Below are 26658 nucleotides of genomic sequence, written 5' to 3'. Positions count from 1 at the left end.
TTCTCCGTATGTGGGTGGTGTCTGCGCACCCCCTCGTCAGGGCCTCACTCCCCCCCTCTCCCGCTCAGGCAGGAGTCCAAGGGCGACACGCATGGCGCATACGGAGCAGGCACGTCGAATGCATGTAGAAATGAACGTGGAGAGCGGAAGGAAAGGCAAGCGACCTCGGCGTCACGCCAAGCACAACCAAGCGCATGCGTGTGCTGGGACCGGTGCGCATGCCATAGGTCGCATGGCGTGGTGAGAAGAACTTTGCGTAGGGGCTTCGCTCCAGACACCCTCCCCCCTCTCTCGCCATCCCTGCCAGCAGCGCGATCTCTCTCTATCTCCCTCACTGCCGCTGCTTCTTGTGCGCTCTCTCACACGTCATTGTGCGCATGCGCCGGTGCGCCACTTGATCAATCTGTGCGTCTAGCTCTACGAGACCGGGCCAACGCTCTACAACAGGAATAATAATAAAAAAGCGAAAAAAGGCGACACGACGGTGGTGACATCGAAAGGCTCGGCTGACGCACCTCGAAAACACACACACACACACACGCTCGAGACGCCATCAACCCGCACTACAGCATCACGGCGTTCGTTCAAGCGATCTCCCGTTGCCAGAGCGACGGCACATCCCCCGTCTCGTCGGTGCTCAAAGTACGCGCGCATAGGGACACACACACACACACACATACACAGACGGCGACCCAAAACACCGACGTGCGTATGCTTTTACGAAGCACCACGGAGGGCGACTTGCACCGAGGTGACGCCTTTCACCAACCGTTCTGCACACAGAGCACTGGGACGAATTTCCTGCGCAAGCTCGTCTCTCTGAGGTCTCTCTTCCCCTCCCCTTCCCAGATGCGCCGCGAGCGCCAGAACTCGACGAAGGTCGCGCCTGCCTCCTCCTCGTCACCGCGAGCACCGCACACGTTGGGGGTTTCTACCAAGAAGCGTGCAAAGCAAGGCGCGACATCCGCCACGGCCGGGGCGGCGACAGCGGCAGCGGTGCTCGAGAGCACTACAGGAAAAGGATGCAGCACCGCCCCCTCCACACACGAGACAGGCAAGAAGCCAAGAAAGCCTTGCTTAGTGACCCCCGCGCTAAAGGGTGAGACAGCCTCGCCCCAGTCGGACACGTCGCGTAGGGCAGTCAAGACCGCGACTGTGCACTCGCTGTCGTCAGCAACACTGTCCACCGCGTCCTCGTATCTGCTGCCGTCCGCAGTGAACCGGGCGGGTGCGAAACGTCGCACCTCAAGCGTTGCCACCGCATGTTCGGCCCTGACGACCCCGTTACTCCCTGTTCCCAGTCCACGGAGCACGCGCTCCGCTGGCGCCTCTTCCTCAGCACTGACGTCAAAGATCGAGCCACTATCGTGCACGGCTGGAACAGCGTCCGGAAAAAGCGCCTCTGCAGGCCGTGGCAGCCGCGCCGCGCCTATCACGAAGCAGCGGAGCGGCAAGGGCGGCAGCGTCGGGCTTTTCCCTGCTGTGCGCAACGACAAGGGTGTCGCCGTCGTGGCTGTCAAGGATCGCGGCAGCGATGGCGGCGGGAAGCCCGAAGAGAGCACGCCATTCTTGAAGTCAGCCACCACCCCAGCTGCCGCTCTCGCTTTTCCTATTGCCTCCCTATCTGGGGATCGCGGCGGCAGCCTCACCGCTGCCGTCACAGACGGGCTTCCGCCCCTGTGCTCGCTGCCCGGTGCCGAGCCCACGCTCAGCCATGGCGCACACTCACAGTCCTGGATGCCGCTGCACAAGACGCGGATCAACGCAGACCCGCATCGCTCACCCCCCTCCGCCCCTGCGAACCACATCAGGACACCTGTAGGTAGCGCGTCGTCGAAGTCCTTAGCCGTATCTTCCCTCTCAACGAAGCTGGTCGACATACCTTCGCCAGAGCTGAAGTCGAACAGTGGAGTCCCCACCGGCGTCAGCATCAGTGACGGTGGTGGCATCTGGGACCGGCGAGCACCGTGTCGTGCGCTGACGCGCCCCCGGCGCAGCACCACTGCGGAGCGCCGAGAAGAAGCCGGAGACGGCGTGAAGGTGGCGAAGGGGGGGAAGGCAAGCAGCTCACTCGGCAAGGCCGCTGCCGGACGCGTTGGCAGCCAGGAAGATGATGAGGACGGGGGCGATGAGACCTCGAGCGAAGACGATGAGGACGAAGAAGAGGATAGCGATGAGGAAGACGACGAGGGCGAAGAGGGTGGCCACTACGACGGCGCCACATCGGACCAGGAGGAGGAGGAGGACGACGACGATGTAGACACCGGCGATAGCACCGCTGATGACGAGGAAGACGATGCGTCGGCGTCGGCTTCATCTTCCTCCTCGGGCTCTTCGACGGCGCCGGCAGAGATCGGCGGCAGGAGGTCGTGGAGAAGGAAGCGGGGTGGGAGAAAGTCGACGCAGGACTCTCCCACGGCCCTAAAGACGACGGCCATGCCGTCATCGGCTTCAAGCGGTGCGCCGTGGCGTGGTGGGCCCGAGTCGGCAGCGCAGCCGATTCGCACAAAGGTGTCGAGAGAGGGGGATGTGAACGTGAAGGTCATCCTTACCGTTCGCTCTCGTCACTGGTTCCGCCGCTATGTCAAGGAGGTGATGACGCGCTTTGGCTTCCGGAAGGCGACCGACTTCGACATGTACTGCATTGACCGGTACGGTGACCGCGTCGACATCGATACGGAGGAGGACTTTGAACAGCTGCTTGACGCTTTTTCGGAGGCCACGGGGGTAGGCAAGGAGAGCCTCGTGGGCACCTCAGGCCCGCACACCTCTCCTCCGCCGCCGTCCCTGGGGCTTCCAAACCACCTGCACGGCGCCAACCAAAGCTCGGGTAGCTGTGGGATACCCGCGGCGGGCGATGGGCTCAGCATGAGTGGCCATGCCCACGAGCGAGCCATGAGCCTCAGCGCGAGTCAGAACCACACGTCCTCCTCCTATGCCGCCAAATTCTTCTCCTTATCCCCTCGACTGGACGCGACGATCGCGTCGTCCATCAGCGTTGGCAGCCTCGTGGAGGATGACGGCAGGAGCAGCGGCAGCGTGCTGCGGCTTTATGTGCGTTATTCGAATGCCTACTACACCGACCACCGCCGAGAGTTCGAGCAGCAGATGAATCATAGCCGGCTCTACCCGCAGGGCACTTTGAGTAACGGTGGCAACGGTGCCCATCCGCAGCCGCAGGGCATGTCGTCGACGGCGGCGTCGCTTTTCACGAACCAGCAGCTGCAGCAGCAGCATCTTTCGCTTGGCTCGCCTTCGAGCAAGTGGAATCTTCAAGCGGATCAGTCTCCAAACAGCCATGTCTCGCCGGGGGCAGTAGGTTCTCCCCTCGCGCGAACTCTTCTCGCGTTCACGACTTGCAGCGTCGGCAGCGGAAGCGGAGATGGCGGCGCCACCGCGAGCCGTGACGAGGTCAACGCTGTTCGTGGCCAATCGTCCGATTGGGCGGCTGCCTCGGCGGACAGCGTGTCGTTGCAGTTCAACGAGACACTGAACAGCAACCTTGCCAAGACGTTCCGGCTTGATGAGACCGAGCCGTTAGAATGGCGGCGTATGAGCGTGCTTGGCAAGGGCTCCTTCGGCACGGTGTACGAGGGCATCACCCAGGATGGGAAGATGCTGGCAGTGAAGGTGCAGGAGCTGTCCCTCGACGACGGCGAGGACGCGGAGGCGGTGAAGGCGGTAAAAACGGAGATCAATCTCATGCGTTCTCTGAAGCACAAGAACATTGTCACCTACTACGGGTGCCAGACACGCGTGCTGCCGACCGGCAACCAGCAGATGGAGGTGTTCCTCGAGCTATGCCACGGCGGCAGTCTCGCCTCCCTGCGGCGGAAGTTCGTAAAGGCCAAGGAGCCGTTCAGCATCTCGCTCGTGCGCTCATACACGCGACAGGTTCTGGAGGGGCTGGCCTACCTGCACGCCCAGAACGTCGTGCACCGCGACATCAAGAGCGACAACGTGCTCATATCTGCAATGGGTGAGGCAAAGCTCGCAGATTTTGGGTGCAGCAAGCGGCTAGGGCCAGGCACACTGCCTCCAGGTGCCGCCGCCGCCGGCGCTGCACAAAGCTCACAAGAGGCGGCGGCAGCACGTGCGGCGATGCACCAGACAGTGGTGGGCTCGCCCTTCTTTATGGCACCAGAGGTGCTGCGAGAGGACGGCAGCTACACTGGCGCAGCGGACATCTGGTCGGTAGGCTGCTTGGCGCTGGAGCTGCTCGGCCGTGAGCCATGGGACATCACCGGCAAGAACATCTTTCAAATTATGTTCCGCATTAGCAAGGAGACGGGGATGCCGAGTGGGGTACCAAAGCAGTGCCCAGCGATTCTTCTCGACTTCTTTGAGCGATGCTTCCAGCGGGATACCAAGCGGCGGGCCACCGCGGTACAGCTTCTGGCGCATGAGTGGCTGACGTGCCCCGACAAGGCGCTCGAGGAGGTGCCGCCGTCGCCGCTGTCGCAGAAGGAGTCGCCGGCGGAGTGACGGAGGAGGAGGTGCGAGGGGGGGGGGTGCCACGTGCTTGTCAGCGTGGCTGTGTGATTGGAGATACGCGCCTCTCCGTCCACCTGCCTCCGTGGTCTAGTGGATCGGCAGGAGGGGCGTAGAGCCAAATGCCCCACTTCTGTATTCGGATTACTTCGTCGCGTTCTCGCGCTAGCACCGCCGCTGGCCCCTTTTTCCTCTTCTTTCAATCTTGTTCTCTGTGTCCGGGTGCACCCCCTGCACCTGGGAAGCGCGGTCCTCGCAGTACAATGGTTGCGTCCTTCTCTACCGCGCTCGCGCCTGCCCCCCCCCCCTCCCCCAGTTCCATCCGCGTGTTGCCACGCCACGTGATGGCGCGCTCTCCTGCCATTTCTCCTCGTCTCTCTTCGCTTTGCCCTTTTCCTGGTCTGCATGCGTGCTTCGTACAGAGATTTGCGGCGGGTAGCACGCGCGGCCTGCCGGGACCTCTTCAGAAGGCATAGACCGACACATCCGCGCGCGCTCGCCGCACGCGTGCGTGCCTTTGTTTTTCCTTTTGTGAATGGGCGTGGGCTTGCCGCTTCTTCTCTCTACCGCCGCGCTCACCCCTTCCGGTCTCCCGGCTCCGGTCGCGCGTCTTTCCGCCGCGGCGACTTACACGTAGCACCGTGCTGTCTCACCGCCCCCCTCCCTCTCCCAAAGCCGGGGTGAGGAACGAGAGACGCATGTGATGAAGCAGGAGAGCGGAGGGACGAACACACATGTACATTACCATTGCATTCACTTTGATGGATAACACGCACGCGCATGCATACGTGCAGTCACTTGGATGCCTTCTCTCTTCGCACGTTTTTTTTATTTGTTCGCATCCTTGTTGGTGCGGTCACCCAGTCCATGTTTCCATGAATCCGTCTTGCTTTCTCTCGGCAACGTGCCGCGATGTGCGTGCTCTCTCCGTGTGCGTCGCCCTCCCTTCCCCTCCCTCACTGCCGCTGACGTGCGGTGTCGATGCAGCCGTCTTGCATTGTGTTTATTGGGAGGTCTGGTGATGCAGATGGGGCGAGGGAGGGATGGGAGGCGGCGGGAAAGGGTGGATGGGAGGTGGTGGTGAATGGCTGACGAAGGGGAGTGAATCAGCCAACCCCCTCTCCTCTTCCCAAGGGCACGAGGTGCACGTATACCGCCGTCGACACAGGCACCCCCCGGGTCGGTTCCTTTTCTCATCCCGCCCCCTCTCCCTCCCCTTCACACAAGCTGAGGAGGGAGAGGGGGCGGGTAGCACGAAGTATTCGTGTGTAGGAGGCACCTTCGAGTAACGAAGCGCACTATGAAGAGGAGGCGAACGCGTGGCACTCACATGGACGTCTTCCTCTTGCCTTCCAGCCGTGACCTCCCCACCCCCCACCCCCCACCCCCATGCGGCCATGGGAGCGTACTTCATCGGTGCGCTTTGTTTATGGCCACCTCTCTACTACCGCCGCTGCTGCTGGATGACCCTCAGGATTCGTATCCTCATTGTCCGGTTCACGGATGGACGGGCAGCGGCGAGAACCGACAACCAATGCGGCTGCAAGGAGCCGCACACGACATGTGTGCATCTCACTCTGTCTGTTGTCGCTCCCCTGTCGCCCCCCTCCCCCCGCGTGTGCCTTCATCCTCTTCTCCCCCGTCCACCTTCTTCTTCTTGCCCCGCTCCTCCATCGGTGTTGCTCTGCAACTCGCACCACACCGTTGCGCACGCATACCACCGACCGCACACCGTCACTGGATGCTGATATATATATATATATACATATACATGTGTGGCGACCATCATCGCAGAAAGTTTCGCTACCCTTTTCGCCTTTACTGCTCTTCTTTTTCCATCCCCCCTTTTTTGTTTTTCTCGTGCGTCGCAACCGCAGCAAGAGGCCCCTCCCTTCTCCCGCGCTCCAGCCACGAACACAACGCCCACGACGTCTTGTGGCCTGCACCCCGTCCCCCCTCTCCCCCCGCCTGGGCCCCCACTTGCAGCGACAGCTGATTTGACGTAGTCCCCCCTCCCCTTCCCCCGCTTGCTTGCTTGCCCTCACGCGTGCACGCACTCACGACACCCCCCTTCCTCCGTTTTGTGCCTTGTGTGCCTTGTGTGTGTGTCGTATCGTGTCGTCTCTCCCTCTCTCTCTGAACCCGTCTTTGTCTTATCCCCTGCATCTGGGGCCTCTGGTGCTTGGCTGCATAGGCATCATCATCAACATCAACATCACCAGCAAGCGCAGAAGGGAGAGATACGGGTGGGGTGGGCGGCGGTGGCCATCGAGACGCACTTGGCCGGTTTCCCTTCTTTTGTTTCTCTCTCCCCCTCTGGTTCCAGTTGTCAGGGCCGTCGATCTTTGCCCTGGTGCTTCTCCGTGCACTTGCGTGTGCGTGGGCCTCTCCTCCCCCGCCCTGGTGACGTGCGGTAGCCCCCCTTCTCTGTCTCTCGCTGACCCTTTTGCTCTCCTTGCGCGAGAAGGATCGTCCGCTGTGGCAGCGACAGCATCCTCCGCGAGCGCGGCGAAGTTAAAAAAGAAAATGGAGCCGCATATCGTTGCCGTGTCCACGCCGATGATGGTGTGCGACGCCTTCTCGACGTCCTGCTTCAAGGGCAACCCGGCCGCTGTCTGTCTTGTGCCGACCTCCGTGTACTGCATGGAGTGGTCTGCCGTGAGCAGCCTCGAGGCCAGCTTGGGCCGCGGTGAGCCGGAGTCGCGGGAGAGGAAGATGACGGAGAAGGACCGCCAGGCGGCGGCCGAGAAATACTCGGTAGAGCGCAACATCAAGATGGGTCGCGCCTTTCAGCAGGTGGCGAAGGAGATGAACCTCTCAGAGACCGCCTTCGTCTACCGCCTGCCCGCCTCGCGCATCCGCACTATTCATGAGCAGATCATGCACAAGTGCAAGGAGTTCGAAAACGAGTACGAGGAGAAGGTGAAGCACGACACCGAGGAGCGCCGCCGCATGAGCGCCGCCGTGACGGAAGACGACGAGGCACCGGCGGTTCCGGCTTCGGATCGCCAGCAGTTGTCGGCACTGCACACGATGGAAAGCAGCCAAAACCCGCTTCACTCGGTGAAGCATCCGGGCAGCATGGCATGGCCGCCCTCGCCTGGTCTGTTGCCTAGCTCCAGCTTCTCCATGGCGAACTCCGGTTGGAGCTTCCTCTACACCCGCGCCTCCAACTCCATGATGACCAGCAGCGAGACGGGCCGCCGCCCGCGCCGCATGCACACACAGTGGTTTGGCCTGCGCTGGTTCACGCCCATAAAGGAGGTGCCTCTGTGCGGCCACGCCACCTTCGCGGCAGCGCACGCCATCTTTGAGATCTCGCGGCTCGTCCAGTCGGAGGGCTCGCGCCACCTGGTGTCGCATATCCCAATGGAGTTCTTTGTGCCTGCGCAGACGGACGTCATCTGCTTCGTGACGGAGTCCGGTATTATCAGCGTGCGCCGCAAGTCCGACTCCACCGCCAGAGCCGGCAGCTTGATGCTGCAGAGCTACACCTGCTCGCCCGACACGTACGAGGTGCACTTTCCTATGACAGAGGCACTGTCGATCAAGGAGCAGGTGCCGCCAGAGCTCTTCAGAGATGTGGCGGCGGCGCTCGGACTGTCGTACGACGCCGAGTGTATCGAGGACATTGCCTACTCCAAGTTGACCGGGTACTATGTGGCGCGTCTGTCCACGCCGCACAACGTGCTGGAGTGCCGGCCCGACTGGGAGGCGCTTCGCCGTGCCTTTAGCTCGACCCCCTTCATGGATGCCCTCAAGGAGAACTCTGCTATGATGGGCCCCATCACGGGCCTCGGTGTGACGGCTCAGAACGAGGGCCACATGATGGTAGAGCCGGCCGCCAACGCCCAAGTTATCTCGCGCTTCTTCGCGCCGTGGATGGGCGTTGATGAGGACCCGGTGACAGGTTCGCTGCACACCGCAATCTTGCCGTACTGGCTGCGCTTTCTCCAGAACGGCCGCTTCAAGGTCGGCGACCACCTGCACTTCTACCAAGCCAGCAAGCGTGGTGGCTCTATGACAGGCATCGTCATTGGGCGAAAAGCGGAGCGCGTGGCGCTGATTGGGTCTGCTGTCACCTTCATGCGTGGCAACTGCACCTTCGAGGTGGAAGAGGAGCACTAGGGCGTGACAGGCACACGCGCGCATGCGTACATGCACGTATATATATATATACACGCACACACACACACACACACGTATACATGTATCTGTGCGTGTGCGTGTGTACTGTCATGGGTCTGTTTCCCTCGCTGTGCACACACACACCCACACACACACACAACCCCTCTTTTACTCCCTTCACAGGATCAGAGGCTGCTCAGACACCGCGCCATCCTGTGTGGGGAGGGGAGGGGAGTGTGTGGGCGCCGTGCGGGCATCTCTTCTTGGGTTCGTGATGGGGCTTTTACTTGTGCCGGTTTCTTGGTTCTCTCTCCCCTCCTCCCCTCCTCCCCCCGTACGGGACTCACGCAGGAGGCTGCCCTCACGTAGGGCCCGACCCCGAAAGTCGCCACGCATGGGAAGACCTCTCCTTCTCTTCGCCATGGTGTGTCGCTAGCGTGTGTAGAAGTGCAAAGACCCCGTGCCAGTGTGAGAGAGCGAGAGGAGACATGCATATACGCGAGCACGGGCACAGGCACCGAGACAGCGGCAGAGACGCCTGTGCCACATCCCTCGCAGTGTCTCTCGCTCGTCTCGCACGACGTCGCGCAACCCTATCAAGGCAGTGTTGGCGGGGAGGAGGAGGAGAGAGAGAGATGGGAGTCACGGGGCTACATTTGTGGGCCAACGAGTATCGTGCGACTTCTCTCCGTGCCGCGCCTTATTCTGCTTTTTTTATGTTCGCTGCTGTGCACGCTGGGGATGTCCGCAGCGTGCTGTGCACCTTGCCTCGCCTCGCTTGCTCCCTTGCCGTCTCCTACGGCAACCCACACCATACTCCGCCACATCACTCGCACCTCATCTCCGCTGTTCCTTCCCTTGCTATCGTGTGCCGTCGTGTCCTTCATCGCCGCCACCACCTCCGCCTCCTCCTGTCTCATGGCAACGAGGGCGGAGGGGCGGGGAGAAGAACGCGAGCGACGTGGGCCGCGGTGGCGTGACGCGTAGGCGGAGACGAGGCTGCAGAGGCGCGCTGACGGACGTCAATAAGGGGCGACAGGCGGCGAGTCTGTGCACTTGGGAGTGATGTAAGACGAAGCAGAGAGGGGGCAGGTGACAGGCTTTGTCGGCGTGCGCGGAGAGAGAGAGACAACCGGACGCGCTGCCACACAGTTGGACCGCCACCACGATGCTGCGCCACCCCGCCCCCCACAAAATGCGCCCTTCGGCCGAAGCTGTAAAGGAGTGAGCGTGCCGACGATGGCGAGGCGATATGCGTGAGGGATGATGAGGGGCCGGAGAGAAGGCTTTAGCCACGCGAAAAAAAAGAACGGCCAATAAAGTGGACCGATGCATGAGCGAAGTCGAGCGAGAGAGGGAGGGTGACCAACGAGGTGGTGGAGAGGCAAAGAGGAGGACGGGGGAGGGGGCAGAGTGAGCGCGTTGCGTGAGAGGGAGCGGCCCCCCGTCATGCGCCCTTGCCGTGTTCGCTCGCTGGCTAATTTTCTTCGTAGTGCTTTGATGACTGTTGCTGTTATGTACTTGTTGATTATCGCTTGGACATTTGTGGCACGTACGTGTACGTCGTTGACACGCTCGCCAGATGCACACACACACACACACACACACACACTCACACACAGAGACGAGGGCACAGGCCGAGGTCCAAACATACAACCTCTCGCTCAGTCTCTCGCTCGCTTCGGTTTCTTTTGCGGTTTTGTCTGTAAAGGTTTGTGCTGAAAACTGCTGGTCTTGCCTCACTCTCCTCTCTCGCTTCCCCCTCGACCGTCGCCTTCCGCCTACACCGGCGGCTTCCCTCGCCTGGCCTCTTAGTTGCTTGTCTTTCTCTCTGTTTTCCCTCTCTCCTTCTCACTGTGGGTGTTCGCTCCTGCGCTGCTCATCACTATGTAGACCGACTCTTTTCGTTGTGGTGTGCTGTTGCCGCCGATGCGCGCGTGCGTTGCAGGCCATTTTCGATTGGCATTCGCTTTCATTTTTCATTTTTCTTTCACCGTGCTTGAGCCTCTGTCGGCTTGCCCCCACCATTCATCCCCCCCACACACACACGCACACCCGCAACCGCGCGCTTCACGGGAAAGAGCGGACGTGTGTGTGTGTCATCCAGCACGAGGCATGGTCCCAAGAGAGCGCTGCTGCAGCGTTTTTGGTTGTATTTTCACTTGCCTGATTTCGTTCCGAAGCGCCCGTCAGCGAGTGCGTGGGTGTCTGTTTCCCTGTGCTGTGTGTGTGTGTGTCTGCTGTCTATACGCAAAATCGCCGCAGCCTGCCCACCGCGGCCTTCTCCTCCGGCTCTTTCGACCCCATTCCCATCCCTACTCTCCACTGCGGGGGATGCACACAAGCGCGTTGTTCCGCAGATGCTTGGCGTCGTCAGCGCACACACACACACACACACACACACACACACACACTCACACACGCACGTGTCTCCAGCCACTCGATGGGGAAGTGCTTTGCTGCTTTTCGCTTTTTCTCTCGGAGCCGCAGTTCTCGCTCCCTTTCGTTGCTCGCTCCGTGAGCACTCAAAATTGTTTTCTGTCGTGCTATCCACTGTTGCTCTCCTTCCATCGTCTGTGTGCTCTTTGGTTCCTGCTGCTGCTGCTGCTGCTGCCGATGTCTGTCTGTCTGTCTGTCTGTGTGTGCGTGTGTGCGGGGCGACACAACGGTTCTACGAATCGGTGCTAGGCTGCACAGCGTTTGCTTACTCGGGGACGTGAACTACGGATAAGGAGGAGTACACGCACGCACCTACGCATGCCTTGCGGACGGTCGCGACATGTTGCCTTGGTGTACCGGAGAGGAGAAAGAGGAAGGTAGTGGTAGTGGTGGTGGCGGTGGGGGGGTGAGATGACAGAGAGGATGGCGTCAGCAGCAAGAGGCGAGAGAGTGGTGTAACACGCACACACGCCCACACCTCCAGTAAACAAAAAAGGGGGAGGCGAGCCAACCCCCCAGCAACACCTCACATTGATGGCGTGTGCCGTGCGGGTCTCGTCCCGCCTCGTTTCCGTGCTTGGTGTACGTTTCTTGAATGGTTTACGGATGTTGAACGTCCTCCGCCCTCCGCCCCCCTTCCGCTCCCTCCCCCTCTCTCTCCTCTGTTAAGTGCGTCTTTTCCTTCCCTTTTTTTTCACGGGGCGTTGCCTTTTTTACTCTCTGCCTCTCTCTCTGTCTGTGTGCCTGCGTGTGCATGTGTACGTATGTCCAAGGGCGCCTTGCTCGCCCGCCCCTCCCGCCCTCTCCCACGCACACACAACCCCGCCCCCTTCTCTCTCTCTATATTGTCTTCGTCATCTATGCTGTCGTTGTTGTCATGTGTCACTTTCACCCTTTCTCTGTGTCTGTGAGGTGACACTTTTCATCTCCCTCCGTCTGTTCATCAGACTTATGCTTCCTCCCTACCGCCGCGTGCACGCTCCCCCCCTCCCTCTCACTCTCTCACTCTTCCGTCCTTTTCCCTGGTTTCTTATCTTCAACGCCCAACACCACCATCAAAACAAAAGCCCAGAACGGAAGATGCTACCGATGCAGAGGGAGGCCAACGCCAGTGGTGGCCGGCCCATGCTCGTTGCTTGTGTGCGAGGGCAGGTGTGCCTGCTTGCTTTTCTGACGCCGTGTGCGTGCAATGCGTTACGTTGGGCGTTGGGACTCGTACTCATTGGCGGTGGACCTCTTCCTGGTCCACACACACACACACACACACGCACACGTACACGCACGTACCTCAGCTCGTCATTATCCCACCATCGATTGCTTCTCCACTCCTTCCCTCTTTCAGTTTATTGATTCTCTTGCGGGCACTGCACGCATCCGCTCACAAGGCGCGCACACAATGGGGCACGCACATGTACTTTGGAGACATGCAAGCTGATGTCGGGTGTCTCCTCTCGTTGTGCTCACTGCCATCGTCATCTTTCGAACCATCATCAGCATCGTCACCATCCTCCTTCTCTCCCCATCCCATATACTCCGCTTGTGCATGCTTCTGCATGTCTGCTGTGTAGGCGCGTGCGAGTTCATGCGACGCGTCAGGTCAGGGAAAACGCATAGCTATCTATGCACCCACAAACGAATGGGACTTGAGCAGCACTGCTCAAGGCACCTGCCAAGCTCATCACACAAGACGCAGCGACGTGGAAAAAGTAGATGAGCGGCTTAGCCGCGCTTTTCTTTGGTGTGTTCGCCTGTGCGCATCCGCGTGCACGCGCGCCCTTCTTCGCTTCTCTCCCCCCACCACCACGCATCAACGCACATCTCAAAAATTCGATGACGCACTCGCACGCTCATCGTTATGACACGCCCTTCCGCCGACGCCATCTTCGCTCATCCTTCTACACGTCATACGCTCGCTTCACGTTTCTTTTTCCTTCCGCCTCGCGCGCTCGCTCTCTTCACTGTCCAGCCAACCAGCAGGCGAGAGGGACAACGCTGGTAAACAAGGGGTGTATCACGTGACGTTCAGGTAGGCCCTGTCATGCCCACACCGCGTAGCAACGGAGGAGCGAAGCAGCGGAGACGAAGAGCACACGGAGACGGGAGAAAGTAGCGGAATGCACGTGCGCGTAAGGAGAGGCTAACTTGGAAGGTGGGGATGTGGTGATAGACTGCAGCTGGTCGTCAGCGACGGCGGTGGCCATCGACAAGCCGTCAGAGGACAGCGCGGCGGGAGCGCGAGGGATGCGTGTAAGTGGGAGGGCCTGTGAAACGGTCTGCATCGAAGGGGTGAAGGTGCAAGAGCCGCGTAGGAGTTGTCCTTTCGTCGGCGTGCTCGTCTCTCTTTCCCTCTCCTGCGCCTTTACATCGACATCCTCGACTCGCGACCTGTCTTGCTCCTCTGCCACAAACCCCTATCCCTGTTTATCGTCACTGGCGCTGCCTCTCCGTCAACTACGTAAATCACCGCTCACCCGCTGCCCCGGCTTCGGCGAGCTCGTGCGGACAGCGCACGCAACGCAGATGACACGGGGCTTTCGCTCCCGCTGTCGTCCTCCTCCGCGTGGACCACACATGTGCGCAGTCACTTGTTTCCTAGTGTGTGTGTGTGCGTGATCGTACATTGGTGTGATGGCGCTCGCTCACACGTGACTGCCCATCGCGTGTTCCTCTGCTTCTCCCTATACCCTCCACGCATGACGACCCGGTGAGACGGTGAGGTGAGCGAGGTGGGGGGTGAAGGGGGCCACACCGGCCCAGTGCATGGCCTCACAGGGCCCCAGCACACCCCCACTCTCCTCTCCGTGCGAGAGAAAGCCAGGCAGTCCCGCCCCTGCCCTACCCCCAGCCAAATGCCGAGCCGCTCGTGGCCGCGACGAGGGTCGAGCACCGACGACGTGCGGGGGTCAGAGCGATGCACGGCGACTGGTGTCGGCGGCCAGGTGGTGGATGGCGTGGCGTCGGAGCGACCTGCGACCGCGAGCACGCTTGTGCCGCCGCCGTGACAAGCAGAGCGCCAGCGTGGCTCGAAGGCATCTGTCACGCGGCCCTCGCTGCCCACTGGTGGAGGGAGCCTGCGCCACCGCGAGGCGGGGGGAGGGTGCACGAGGGGCGGTGGCCGGCATGGCGGGAGCGGCTGTGAGGCGGCCTGCGGAGTGGGGTGTGGGTGGAGCTCGATGGCGAGGCCGTGCGCCGGTGGCGGAGCGGGCGCATTGCTGTACCGGCGTGTGTCTAGGGCTGCGTCGCGCCACGCGACGGCTGGCCTGTGGCAGGGCCGGGGAGGCTGGAGGGCGGAGGTGTGGACTGCGCGTTGCCTGGCAGCGGAGTGGGCTCACATTGGAATAGAAAAAGTCATGTCACTCTTGCTCTCCGTGCGCTCTTTGCGTGCCGCTCGTTGACTCTGCTGAGCGGCGGTGCCTCCATCACGAACACTTGCCCAGCTGATCGCCATTGATGTCTTGTGCTATGCGTTGGGTGTGTGTGTGTGTGCTCCCCGCCACCCGCGGCAACCCTTGCCTCATGCGACTCCCCCACCACTTCCTGTTGCACGACGCCTCGCCTTCCTAAACGCATACACGCGCACGAACACGGTGGACGCGCTCCGCCAACACCGCCATCGCCGTCACCGTCACCCTCACAGGACGTCAAGTTAAACGCCCTCGATACCAGACAGATAGTAGCAACAGGTGGAAGAGGAGATAACCCACAGAGCTGGAGAGAAGGAGAGAGGGAGAGAGACGTGCGACAGACACGAAGGGAGAGAGGGCCAGCGACAGCGGCACCATCGCCAGGGACCGCAGGGATCAAGACGTGCTCGCAGGCAGAGACACCACGCCTCTGTCTCCGCGTCTCCCCCTCCCCGTTCCCCTTTTGCGCCTTGTGCGGCTTGCGTCTACGCGGCGGATTTACCGTCCTCCGCTCTCTTCCACACTCGAGGACCAGGGCTGCTGGTTGGAGGGCGGCCAAACAGAGGCCATAAGGGGTGGCAGGAGAGGGGGGAGGAGTACCGAAGTCTTCCCGGCTCGCGTGGCGTTTCGCTAAAGGTTAACCCGTGGTTTCGCGCACGCTCGAATCGGTCTTGGGGCCCGACGGTAACGGTCAAGCGTCGAAGGGCGTCACGTAAAGGTGAAGAACCCCCCCTTCCCCACTACGCCTCCACGCACTTACTTACGTATGCTTTAGATCATCATCATCTCTGTGTGTGTGTCCCTGTACACATCGACCCACCCACCCCTCCTCCATCCATCCTGTCCGCCGTTTCCTCGACGCTCTTCGCTGCGCGCCCCAGTCAGAGCCGTTCTCTCTGTGGGTTGCTGTGTTGGTGCCGTTTCTTCGACGTTTGTTGCACGGCATCGCCTTCTGTTGCTGACCGCATCCGGCCGTCTATCCGTGTGTCTGTGTCTTCTGCGCACGCACGCGCAACCACGCACAGGGCGGTCTTTTGCTCTCAGCGTGCTTCTCCTTCCCTGAACTTTTCCGGACCTTGCGCCTTAGCATGCTTGTAACGCACTCCTCGACAGGTGGCGGCAGGGCGGTGCGGCGCCGACGTTGTCTGCCGACGCTGCTCCTCAGCCTCTTGATATATGTCTTCTTGAGCAGTGGCAGTATCAGCAGTAGGTGGGGGCCTCTCCCAGCGCACGCCGCTCCTCCTCAGCAGTCCTCCTCGCAGGCTCAAAACACCCAGAGTAGCGATGACGCTAGCCACGTGTACGCAAGTCTGAAGGAGTTGAACGAACAGGTGCTCGGGGCGCCACACACATTTGTAGCAGTGACCAGCGATCGCCGCGATGTGGCCGTGACCATACCGACCGACGAGGAGGTCGCTGCGGCTGTGCAGCACGCACGCGATGAGGGCCGCCGCGCACGCCTCTCTGCGCAGGCCGAATATCGAGCATCAGCCGGTGAAGGCATCACGGATGCAGCGAGCACTGAGGCGACAGCGTCCATGTGCGCGACGGACTTTACGTGCCCCCGCTCGTCCGTGGCGTGGGCCAGCGGCTCCTTCACTGCAGGAGAGTTGCTCACGCCGCACAGTCTCTCACTGCCGGTTGCTCTGACGCTGAAGCTCAGCCTGTGCTGCCAGTACAGGTTCGATGGCACGCTGCTGCGGAGCGCGGAGCTGTATGACATTTTTCTTCAAGAGCTGCTGCGGGCCTCTCCGTTCCAAGTACTAAGCGCAGCCGAGAAGCGGGAGCTGTTCCCGCAGGCGCTGATCTTTGCCGTCGACACTTGGGGCCGCCGGCGAGTGTACAACACCAGCTACGTCCTGACAGACGCGGATGTGGCAGAGGACAACGATGGAGATGGTGATGTGCTGGTACTGACAACAGGCGCTCTCTCCCCAGTGGCGCTGCTCAAGTTGATAGCATCTTCCCCATCGCTCTCTGCTGGCGGAAGGAGTGGATTAGACTCCAACCACGAGGCGGCCGCGGCTGATCCGGCATTTGCAGCGCGGACCGACGCTCGCGCTGTGCCAACACCCGTAAAGGTGGAAGCGGAGAGCAGCGAGCCGGCGGGCACGGCACTGCTAGCGCCGAGCACCGACATGCAGCTGCACATTACGAGCCGCGTTCTAAAATGTAAGTGCCCGCACATGCTGACTGTAATGCCGCCGCTGCACCTGCAGCGAGATGCGCTGCCACCGATCAGCATCGTAGGGCTTGGCTCTCACTGCGGCGTTCCATCATCGTCAAACAGCACCGACGGCGCCGATGTGCGTAAGTCGGCGCGGCCGCCGTTTTCTGCGTCGCAGCACATTCGTAGGGTCCGTGGCGCGGACGGCACCATTGCTTTCGCTGTTTCCTTCGAGGTCACCCCGCCAGTGCCGCCCACCTCGCTGGTGACTTGGACGGTGCGCAGCGTAGTCGCGGATGGCAAGGAGGCCGGCAGCGCCGCCCCACTGGGGGATCGGCTTTGGAGTGATAGACATCATAGCGGTTGCAGCAGCGGTCCCAGAACTCCCCCCACGTACAGTCCGCTCATCTTGCGGCACTCACGGCTGTTGCCAGTACCACACTACTCTGCTAGCAGCACTGGCGGCGACATTGGGTCTTCTGCGGTATCGACCTCAACAGACAGTCGCCTTCACAGCTCTGCTTCTAGTCCGTTCTTTGCTGTCGAGCCGAACGTGCGCTATGAAGTCTCCGTGCGTATCTCGCGCCAGCCGCTCGGTCCACCTCTTCTCGCCCGCGGGGCCAGAGCTTTGGGCGAAGATCCGGGACAGGGTGAGCCTGCGGTGGGTTTCAGCGCTGCTGAGACTTCCTCCTGGCTATCTGCCGCCACCGCGTCGACTGAGCGCGTGGCACATGGCCATTTCGTCCTTCGACTGCCGTTGAACCGCACATGGGCGCTGCCGTCTGTCCACCCTGCGCCGCACTTCGGGTTTCGACGCTCCATGCGACTGACTAACCACACGATGGCACATCCTGCCGTGATGGCCGCCCTCGACCCGTACTGCCCACTACACTCCACCTCCCCCACGTCATCGTTGGAGTCTGCTGATCGTACGAGCACTAAGGCCAGCGGTGCTGGGTGGTTCAGTGGAGCTGGACACGGCTCGGTGAGTGGTGGCAGCAGGGGCGCTGTGCTCGGCCGCCAGCGGCCCTTGGCCTACTACGGCTACTGGGAGAACGCACCGTTGCGCGATCAGCCGCTGCCACAGCATCCCACTCGCGTGCTGGCCAATCCGTACACAAAAACGTCCGCGCCGGCTCGGAAAGCCGACGACACCGACGGGGACGGCGAGGACGGCAGCGCATCGGTGCCTCTCTTCCTCGGCCGCAACCTTGTCGCCTACCTTGTGCGCGACGTCGATGATGTCTGCGACCCTGTCGTCCTGGAGAGGCGCGAAGTGTGGGCGGTTCAGGCCCACATCACCACCTCTGGGCCGACGACGGCGTGCGGGGCGCATCAGGACGTGTCGGCGCTGATTCTGCGGCAACTGCTCATGCGAATGCGAGTGGAGCCGAGGCTGGAGGTTACCGTGCCAAATACAACGTGGCTCGCCGGCCCAGGGCGGCTCGCAGAGGCAGCGCGCGAGGGGTCCTACCGCTGCGAAGCACGCAGCAGCCTGCAGGCTACGTCGATGACAGCGAAGGACACGGGCGCCGCCTCGCTGGCCTTGTGTGTCGCGGTCCCCGATGCGCAACGGGACGTCAGCGAGGTGCATGCCTCTGTGCGCATGAGTCATCGTGGCGTGTACGAGGTGGTGTGGGTGGCGCGAGTTGCCGTGCGCGAGGAGAGGCTGATCGGTACGGCCAACCTGGACCCACTCTACACCAGAGTCGTCCCTGCGATTCCGAGTGCCGAGGCGCCATCCTCTGGACTGTTCATTGTAGAGGTCTATTCTCGCCCGCTACTGGTGGTACACCGTCTGGCGAGCTACCCGCGCGTGGTTGCTGTGGAGCTGCCTATGCATGCACGTCGCTGGGTGGTGTCGGCTCCACGTGCCCTCGCAGACGCCACATCGCCGCTCGCAGCTTCTTCAACGTCTCCCGCAGCTCTGCAGCAGCGCCAAAGTGCTCCCCGTGGCGGCGGCAGCAGCGGCGCAGATGTTTTGAGCGACAACGCACCCACCGGCTACTGGCGCTCGCGCCCCCCGCTGCGCATCCTGTCAGTGGATGAGCAGCTCACAGCGGTGCTGGACACGAACAGCGTACCCAATGTCCAACGCATGCTGCCGAACGGCACTCTCGAGTTTGTCGCGCAGGACACTGGCGAAGCACTGTCGCTGACCGCCGTCATCGACGGAGCGGTGCACTCCTTTGCCTACACGTCGCAGTGCCCTGACACGCACGTCGAGTACCAGATCTACGTGGTTGCCCTCCCACCCCCGCCCATAGTGCCGGCGTTTGCGTCCATCTACACGGAGGAGGGGTGCGTGCTGCTCGTGGCACCGCGTGAGGTGCTTAAGGATGAGGTAGCGGAATGGCGCGTGCCTCCGTGCGTGTCGGCGCGGCACCCGCCGTACCTGGTGGAGCGCACTATCTCGGTCGAGGAGCAGGAGGAGGCGCAGATCATCACGACCGCCGTGGATGGTGGGAGGCCGCTGGCCCTGACGACAGTGGCTGCTGCATCGAAACCTGTGACGGGGCTGATGGCGTGCGGTGTGGAGGCGTACCACCATTGTGATGTCGTGTGGTCTGTGCGCAACCGCGTCGCGGCAGTGGAGAAGACATACTCGCTGCGGCGATGCCAGCGGCCACCGGACGTCGTCTTTCACGAAAATGACGATCACCAGCGCATCTCGCACCCGCACGCGAATGTGTTTGCGTTGCCCTCACTGACTGAGGTCGCCTACACTCGCGTCAACGCCTCGGTCTTGGCGTCTCTAGGTGCCGCATCTGCGTCAGCGGACGCGGCTGAGGTCGTCAGTCGCCACCGCCGCCATCGCCGTGTGATACCCATTGCCGGCTTTGCAGCGGACATTGGGTACTCCTTCGACTACACAGGTGAGCAGAACTACTTCGAGATGGACCTGCGCCCTGTTGAGGATGCGGTTGCTCACCAGCTCTGGAACACGCAGCACGATTACGTGGCGGGCGATGACGGGCCAATGGTGTTGCGCAGGCGGGACGGGATGAGCGTGCGGGAGGAACAGGGGGACACGCCGATAGGCAGTGCCGGCACCGAGGAGTTGGGTGTCGACGCCGCCACAAGCGACAGCGAGACTGTAGAGGCCGAGGGATCGTTCTGGAGTGAGCACCACGCGGGCAAGGCGTCCAACTCACGTGAGGCGTCCGCGTCGCCGGCAGAGCGTGCTGCCGAACTGGCGGAGCAACGAGCACGCCGCCGTCGCCGCCGCCAGCTCGATGAGCAGCTTGACACCAAGCTAGCAGGGACATACATACTTGTGCACGAGGCAGAGACGCGCCGGCTGCGAATCGAGGGCGTGGGCAACGCATCGCTGTTCTTGATGGACTACGTCGTGCGGGGCTCGCCTGCGGGGCTGAGCGCCGAAGTAGAGGCTGAGAAGCATGAGTTTGTGCGGCGTGACATGTGCGTGGAGAAGTCGGGCTCCGCTGCCGTTCTCGCTGTCAACCCCCGCGGCGTCGTTCGCGAGGACGAGCGCTACGGCACGGTGTTGCCGCCACCGCTGCCCCCTGCCGTAGCCGTCTTGCCCTTCTGCGCCCCGCAGTACACCTTCGCCCGCTACCCAGAGCTGTTCTCCGTGTACGGTTACGAACTCACGTGGGCGTGCCCTGACACGGCGGTCATGACGGTCGAGAAGCACCACCCGACGCACTCGGTCTTTTATCACACTCCGGAGCGCTACGGCAGGGCCGCGGCGGCGCCGCCGGCGCATGCCAGCGAGGCGCTCTGCCAGCTGACCGTCGCTAACCACATCACACACACAGAGCAGAGTGACTGGTTTCTAGTAAAGCGTGTGTATCCGAGTCCGCTACCGGCCACGGCCCTTGTCGTGCTCAGTCACAACGCAGCCGGTTCGCTGCAGGTGGTGCCGCCGCCGGCGTCGGCAACGCCAAAGTCTCGGCCGAGCCGCACTAGCAGCAGCGCCGGTACATCGAGTAGAAGCGACGCGGCACGGCAGCAGGCCGCCGCTGCACTGCCTGTCATCATCACCATGGAAAAGCTTTACACTGCACCTGTCAACACGTATCCCTTCGCCAGGGCGCGGCGCATTGTCGGCAAGAGCGCCGTCCTGCACGTGGACGCCCCATCAGACCCGGTCGTGGCGCGGTGGGCTGTCACGAGCGTTGTCCCGGCCGCTTCCATCACCGTCGGGTCGCAGGTGCTCATGGACAGCGTCGAGTTTCAGCCGCTGCCCCTTCACCCGGCCGCCGTGGCCCGCGGCAGAGGCGGCTCGACGGCTCTCATCAAGGGGCTGCATACGCCAGGGCTCTACACGATCACGCACTCTCTGCCGGATCCTGAGAACCCGACCGCGTGCCCGCCGGTGGTTCTTACGGAGATGCTCGACGTGTTCCACGCGCAGGTGGTGGAGAAGGAGTTGTACGTGTGCGGCGACACCGCGGCACTGCAGGCTGTGCCCATCCCGCGCGAGATCGCACATGAGTTTGTTGGCCAGTGGGAGGTGGTGTCGCTGGCGACGGATGAGAAAACGACGTGGACGGCGGACGCAAACTTTACGGGAATTCACTTCGATCGCGGCACGCAGGCGGAGACGCTAGTGCGTGGCCTGCCGTTCGGCGTCGTGACAGTGCGCTGGGCCGTCTACCGGCTTCGCCCGTTATCCGCGGATGCCGCCTTCCCACTGTCATCTTCGACCGCCTCAGGTGAGCACGTGAGCGGTGTTGGCGCGAGCGAGCACGCGGCGTCAGGGGCATCCGAGGCGCAGCATCTCGGCCTCGTCGACTACGACACAGTGGAGGTGTTTGTCCTGACAGAGAATTTGCCTTCACGTCGCCTTGTGACTCTGGCTGATCGCGCGACGATCCTGACGACGTCCTCGACACAGAACTGGCGCTTGGAGGCGGAGATGACGGGCCCCGGTGCGACTGCGGCTGTGGATGGGGTGACACGGGCGCGCATGAGTCTGCACAGCATCCACAACTACAGCAACGGCGAAGCGGCGGCCTTTTTTTCCCCCTCCGACGGCTCTACCGCGGACAGCGCCGCGCATGCGGCGTTCCACACCTACTTTGGTCTGCATCCTCGCCCTGGTAGTGGGGTGCTCGTGCTGGAACAGCTCCCTGTTGGCACGGTGTACCTCCACTACGACCTCGTGCCGTCTCGCAGCATCTTTGGTCGGATGGAGGGGCATACGTGCACGTTGAAGGGCCACTACGAGGTGGAGCGCGTCTCCGCCTACCTGACCGCAGCAACCTCCATGGACCATGAGTGCGACGGCTACACCGGCGAGGGGCGCATCACGCTGTGCTTGCACACGGAGGGAGCACCGACAAGGGAACAGGACGGTTTGAAGGGGAGCTCGCGAAAACCCCCTGTGCTGCCTCCGCAGACGAAGCGGCAGTCACAGTCGTCTCGCGAAGACGTGCAGTTTTGGCAGAGCCAGGTGCGCCTTATCGACCCTGTGGCGCTGGAGGACACCGTCAAGCGCGGTGCGCGCGAGGTGGAGCGGCTCAGCGGTGGGCGGTGCGCGACGCCGTGGTGGGTGTCACCGACGACACAGTGGTTCAACCCATCCTATACCTCAGCGAGTACTGCCTCCTTGCCAGGTCGGTGCATATCATTCACAGTCAAGGCAGGCCGTCACCTGTCAGCGCGCGAGGTGTCGCAACCGCTGTTCGTGGCAGTGCCGCGGCCTTCTTCGCCGTCCACACCGACGTTGGTTGTGGCCTCCGGCATGTACGCGGATCGGGTGGGAGACGGCAGTGTTGCAGGTGGTGCAATGCATGCCATTGGTGTGTGCCCCTTCCACGGCGACTTCATCTCCACCCGCATCATCGATGGCGCGCCGGGCACTGAGGCGGGTGTCGCCGCCGGCACTAGCGCCGGACGCGGGAGAAAGAGGGGGAGCGGGCAGGACGGCGCCGACGCTGCGACATCGCGCTTTGGCCTCTCGCAGCTGTTTCAGCTTGGGCTGCCGCACACCTTGGGCGATGCGGCTTTTACCTTTGCTTCTACGTTGCTGGGCCGTGATGGCAGTGGGGAGGGAGACGACGGCAGCGACGAGGGCGGCGTATGGGGTATTCGCTATCTGCCGGTGCTCCAACCGGCGACACTGCGGCGCGCCAACGCGACGATGCGGCCGATGGTGGGGTTGCGCGGGGTGCAGGATGAAGTGACGTACGAGGTGAACATTAGCGGCCGAACTGAGACCTTTGGCATGCCGGCGCAGGACTCACCGAAGCAGGCGTCAGAGGCCACAGTGCTGCTGCGGCTTGACCTTAGCCACCCGAGCCAACTTGGCGGCTTCATCGTCTCTGCGTCTGCGGCAACGGCGCTGAATGCGGCGTGGAGGCCAGGGATGGCGACCGTGCCCGGTGAAGAGGCGCATGACGCCAGCCAAGGTCAAGCCGACACGACCTCCAGCAGGAGCAGACCTGCGCCGACGACGGGGGGTCCGCACCACAGCTTGCTCCACAAGTGTGTAGACGGCACCGTGCGCGGTGCCGACGTGCTGCAGTACTGGACCGAGACGAACCGCCCCGACGGCCGCGTCGACCGCACGGCGCAGGAGTGGCTAGACTACGCCTTCGCCGTGCGTGACGCCACTGTGCCATGCGACGTGCTCTTCGGCTCGCTGGATCACCTCATCTCCGAGGCGCACGGCGACGGCTCCACAGCAGCAGCATCGGCTTCTCCGTCTGCTAGCGGCGGCTGGCACTCCAGGCGCGCGCAAAGAGGGCGACAAGGCACTGCACTGCGCCAAGGGGCGTCGCCTTTACACCAGCGGCAGCAGTACATATCACTTGCCGAAATGGAGCGACAGGTGGAGCGCATTCGCCGCCAATGGAAGTGGACCGCCGACGGCATTGACGTCACTGGGCTGCCGGCCGATCTGCAGCACGCCTTGAGCCGCCGCCGTGTGACGTCGACGCAGCTGCGCGCGATCGAGGCGACGAGGAAGGCGCGGCGGGAGGCGGAGGAGGCCGCACTAGCGGAGGCGACACGACAGCAGCAGCACCAGCGCGAGCTGCAGAACGCGCCGTCGCACATGTCACCGGCAGAGCGGCTCGAGAAGGCACTTCGGGCCTACCAAGGTGTCGCGCGGGGCAGCGAGGTGGCGGTGCTGCGCATACGTCTGCCACTCAAGGAGTCCTTTGCCGTTCCTTATGACGTCTACCTGCGAACAGCACTGCACAAGGATGTTCTATGCGGCACCGCCATCGATCCACCGCCTGTCATCACTGGTCCGACGGTGCAGCCGACTGTGAGGAACCCGCATTCACTCGTGCCGCTCGGCCGTGTGGAGGTGCGCGACATGGCACCGGTGCTGTCGGCGTACCCGCCGGTGGTGAAGCAATGCGAGGTGGAGGGTGGCATGCCGGTGCTGACGTTCGAGCTTACTGGGGCCAACTTTGCCCAGACCGCTTTTTCGGCCGACGCGGTGAAGCTGGAGGAGATCCCGAATCCTGCCTTGGCAAAAGCAGAGCACGGTGCGCCGAATCACCCCGATGTGGGGCTCACCGCGTGTATTGAGCAGATGCGGCGAGGCCTGAAGGCCGCGGTGGAAGCCGGGTCTCGCAAGCGGCTATATCTGCAGCTGCGCGCATGCCCGGCCTTTAAGATGCTAACCCCAGAGGAGTACAACGAGCACCAGAACAGCGACGCACTGCTGCGGCGTCTGCAGCTCCCGCGTTACTTGCGCGTGACCGTGCGTGATGCGATTTACCCTGATAGCTTTCTGACGCCGTCGTCGCGAACAGCGGGCAGCGGCGCGTCAAACGCGTCGGTGTGGCAGTGGATGCCCGGGCGCAAGCTGCCCACGAGTGTCGCAGCCACCTCCACCGACGCGAGCTTTGTTGTGGAGGTCCGCCCAACGTTGGCGCGGCTGCACTTGCGCTCCTCTGCTGCTATGACGCTGCCTGACGCAGCCGCCCAAGGCGGAGCCGGCAGCGGGCGTCGCAAGGGGGAGAGCGGCAGGTGGTGGGGTGGCGGCGGTAGCACTGCTGGATCATCGAAACCCGACCCTGCGGCGACGGCGGCGGCGCCCGAGATGGCGCAGCCGACTGGACCGTCCTTCGACCCGACCCCGGCTCGCCCGCTCCTCTTGTGTGAGGCGGATCTCCGACGCTATGGTTTCCAGCTCGGGATCGAGCTTATTGGCGACACATGGACACCAGCGGTCGGCGAGGGCGGCCCCAGTGCCGACATCTTTGGGAAAACTGCCGCCGATGACGGCACTATTGTTCTCGATGATCACCAGCGCCAGGCAGACTTGCCGCGACATCGAGCCCCACCGAACGTGGCGCTTGTCAACAGTTTCAGCGTTGTGGAGCATCACAGCCTCGACAGCAGCCATCACCTGTACATGAAGGGGGGTGGGGTGTACCGATCACACTTTATCAACTACCTCTTCTCGGAGCTGCTAAGCAATCCAGCCGTCCTGCAGGAGCACCGTTTTGTGTACCGCTACAACGACACCTTCGCCGGCATAACGATGCCGCCACTCTCTGCCAACCCCGAAGCGGCGACTTCGCGTCGAGCTCATCGTGATGGTGGGTGGCTCAGCGGACATCCGCGTGACGCGGGAGCTGCGGAGGCCGAGGAATACAGCAAGCTGCACGCGGCCCAGGTGCGGCGAGGTGCATCAAATCATCGATCGACTGGCGGTAGCGCCGGTGCCGCGACGGCGCCGGCAACCGGCAGTGGCAGGGCGACCGCCGCAACGTTTTCGAGCGCCTTTCCCGCCGTGCGGGAGTTCTGCAAAGTCGAGGAGATCCTCTTTGCCGTTCCCGGCATCGCCACCGAGTGCAGGGGGTGCCTACTGGCCGACACCACCTTTTATGTGGCGGGCGATCTGACGGGCATGTGGACTGCATCGCCTCGCTCTGGTACTGCCTCTGCTGCTACGGACACGATATCCGCAATGGTGTCGGCGGCTAGCACCGCAATCAGCGGCACGCCTGCGAGCGAGGCGACCATGGCACTTGTCAGCTGGACCGGCGAAGCCTACACCCGTCCGCTCCTTCTACCGTGGGACAGCGTCACGCGTGTGCCGCGGCGCTGGCAGTTCGACTGGCTCTGCCCCGCCGCCGCCCACCGCGCGCTTGAACGCCTTGCCTTGCAGCTCAGCGGCAGCAGCGATGGTGCAGCGCTCTCCATTGTCATGGATGTCGTTCTGTATCGCGTTCGCGGCGTCGATGGCGAGGCACTGCCGGCGGCGCAGCGACCGATGGTGCTGCTTTCGAGTACCCCGGCTGAGCTGGCCGATGTGCTGCGGCAGAACCACGCGCACACTCGCCGCGTCGGCGCCAGTGCTGGGCAGACGACGCTCGCTGCTCCGCTTGTCCTCAGCGTGAACCAGACGGCCGTAGATGCGGCTTACACGCAGCTCGCCGCTGACACGCTGCGACGCCGCCGACATGCCCAGACGACGCTCGAGTACCACCGAGACGACCGCTACGCTGGTGGGCAGCTGGTCGTGAATGCGTCCGTGTTCTTGAAGGTGTGCACAAACGGGGCAAGCGAGGTTGGCGACAGCGCAGCGTCGTGCATGATCGTCTCCATCACCGATGCTCTCCTGACAGTGGAGGCGCCAAGAGTGGTCGTGCCATCTGCCTCGTGGATGCGACGGCTGTTCGGACGCGGCGGCGAGCGCATAGGCGCTGGCAGCACGGCAAGGGATGCAGGCAGCGAAGCGGCACCGTCGCCGGTGTCGCCTGCGGTGCTGGTCTACCATGTCTTTATGGCCTTCCTCGTGCATGAGCTTCTGCCCTTGCTCGGCATCGTCGTCGTTGTGGCGCCGCCGGGCACTGCTTCCGCGCTGTCGGACTCCCTCCTGGAGGACCAGCGCCGCGCTCACGTGGCCTTCACCATCATGGCTTTCCTGTCCTTTTTCTTTGTTCACGCGTACGGGCCACCGATGGTGTGGCTGGGGTTCTCGATGGCGGTGTGGTGTCTCTCTCTGTACTATAGCCGCCGTGCTGAGCTTGTTCTAGTGTTTGTCGCCTCGGTTGTCTACACGCATTACCTCATGTGAGCGGAGGGCGGGGA

The 26658-nt window shown here is 62.7% G+C and overlaps 3 protein-coding genes across 3 annotated transcripts; all 3 read left to right on the top strand.

Annotated features, from left to right (window-relative positions):
* Window positions 1-1737: 1737 nt before the first annotated feature.
* LMXM_17_0490 (putative protein kinase) lies at window positions 1738-4485 on the top strand (the record flags this gene model as incomplete). The annotated part of the gene is made up of 1 exon (XM_003873862.1): window positions 1738-4485. The coding sequence occupies one exon, from the start codon at window positions 1738-1740 to the stop codon at window positions 4483-4485; it is 2748 nt and encodes a 915-aa protein (XP_003873911.1).
* Window positions 4486-7017: 2532 nt separating this feature from the next.
* On the top strand, window positions 7018-8619 carry LMXM_17_0480 (hypothetical protein, unknown function; the record flags this gene model as incomplete). The annotated part of the gene is made up of 1 exon (XM_003873861.1): window positions 7018-8619. One exon carries the CDS (start codon window positions 7018-7020, stop codon window positions 8617-8619), a length of 1602 nt encoding a protein of 533 aa, XP_003873910.1.
* A 7381-nt stretch (window positions 8620-16000) lies between these two features.
* On the top strand, window positions 16001-26644 carry LMXM_17_0470 (conserved hypothetical protein; the record flags this gene model as incomplete). The annotated part of the gene is made up of 1 exon (XM_003873860.1): window positions 16001-26644. The coding sequence occupies one exon, from the start codon at window positions 16001-16003 to the stop codon at window positions 26642-26644; it is 10644 nt and encodes a 3547-aa protein (XP_003873909.1).
* Window positions 26645-26658: the final 14 nt, after the last annotated feature.

This window comes from Leishmania mexicana, chromosome 17 (assembly GCF_000234665.1).
Source record: "Leishmania mexicana MHOM/GT/2001/U1103 complete genome, chromosome 17".
In the NCBI taxonomy this organism is placed as follows: domain Eukaryota; phylum Euglenozoa; class Kinetoplastea; order Trypanosomatida; family Trypanosomatidae; genus Leishmania; species Leishmania mexicana.
This window is presented reverse-complemented; position numbering and strand designations above follow the sequence as displayed.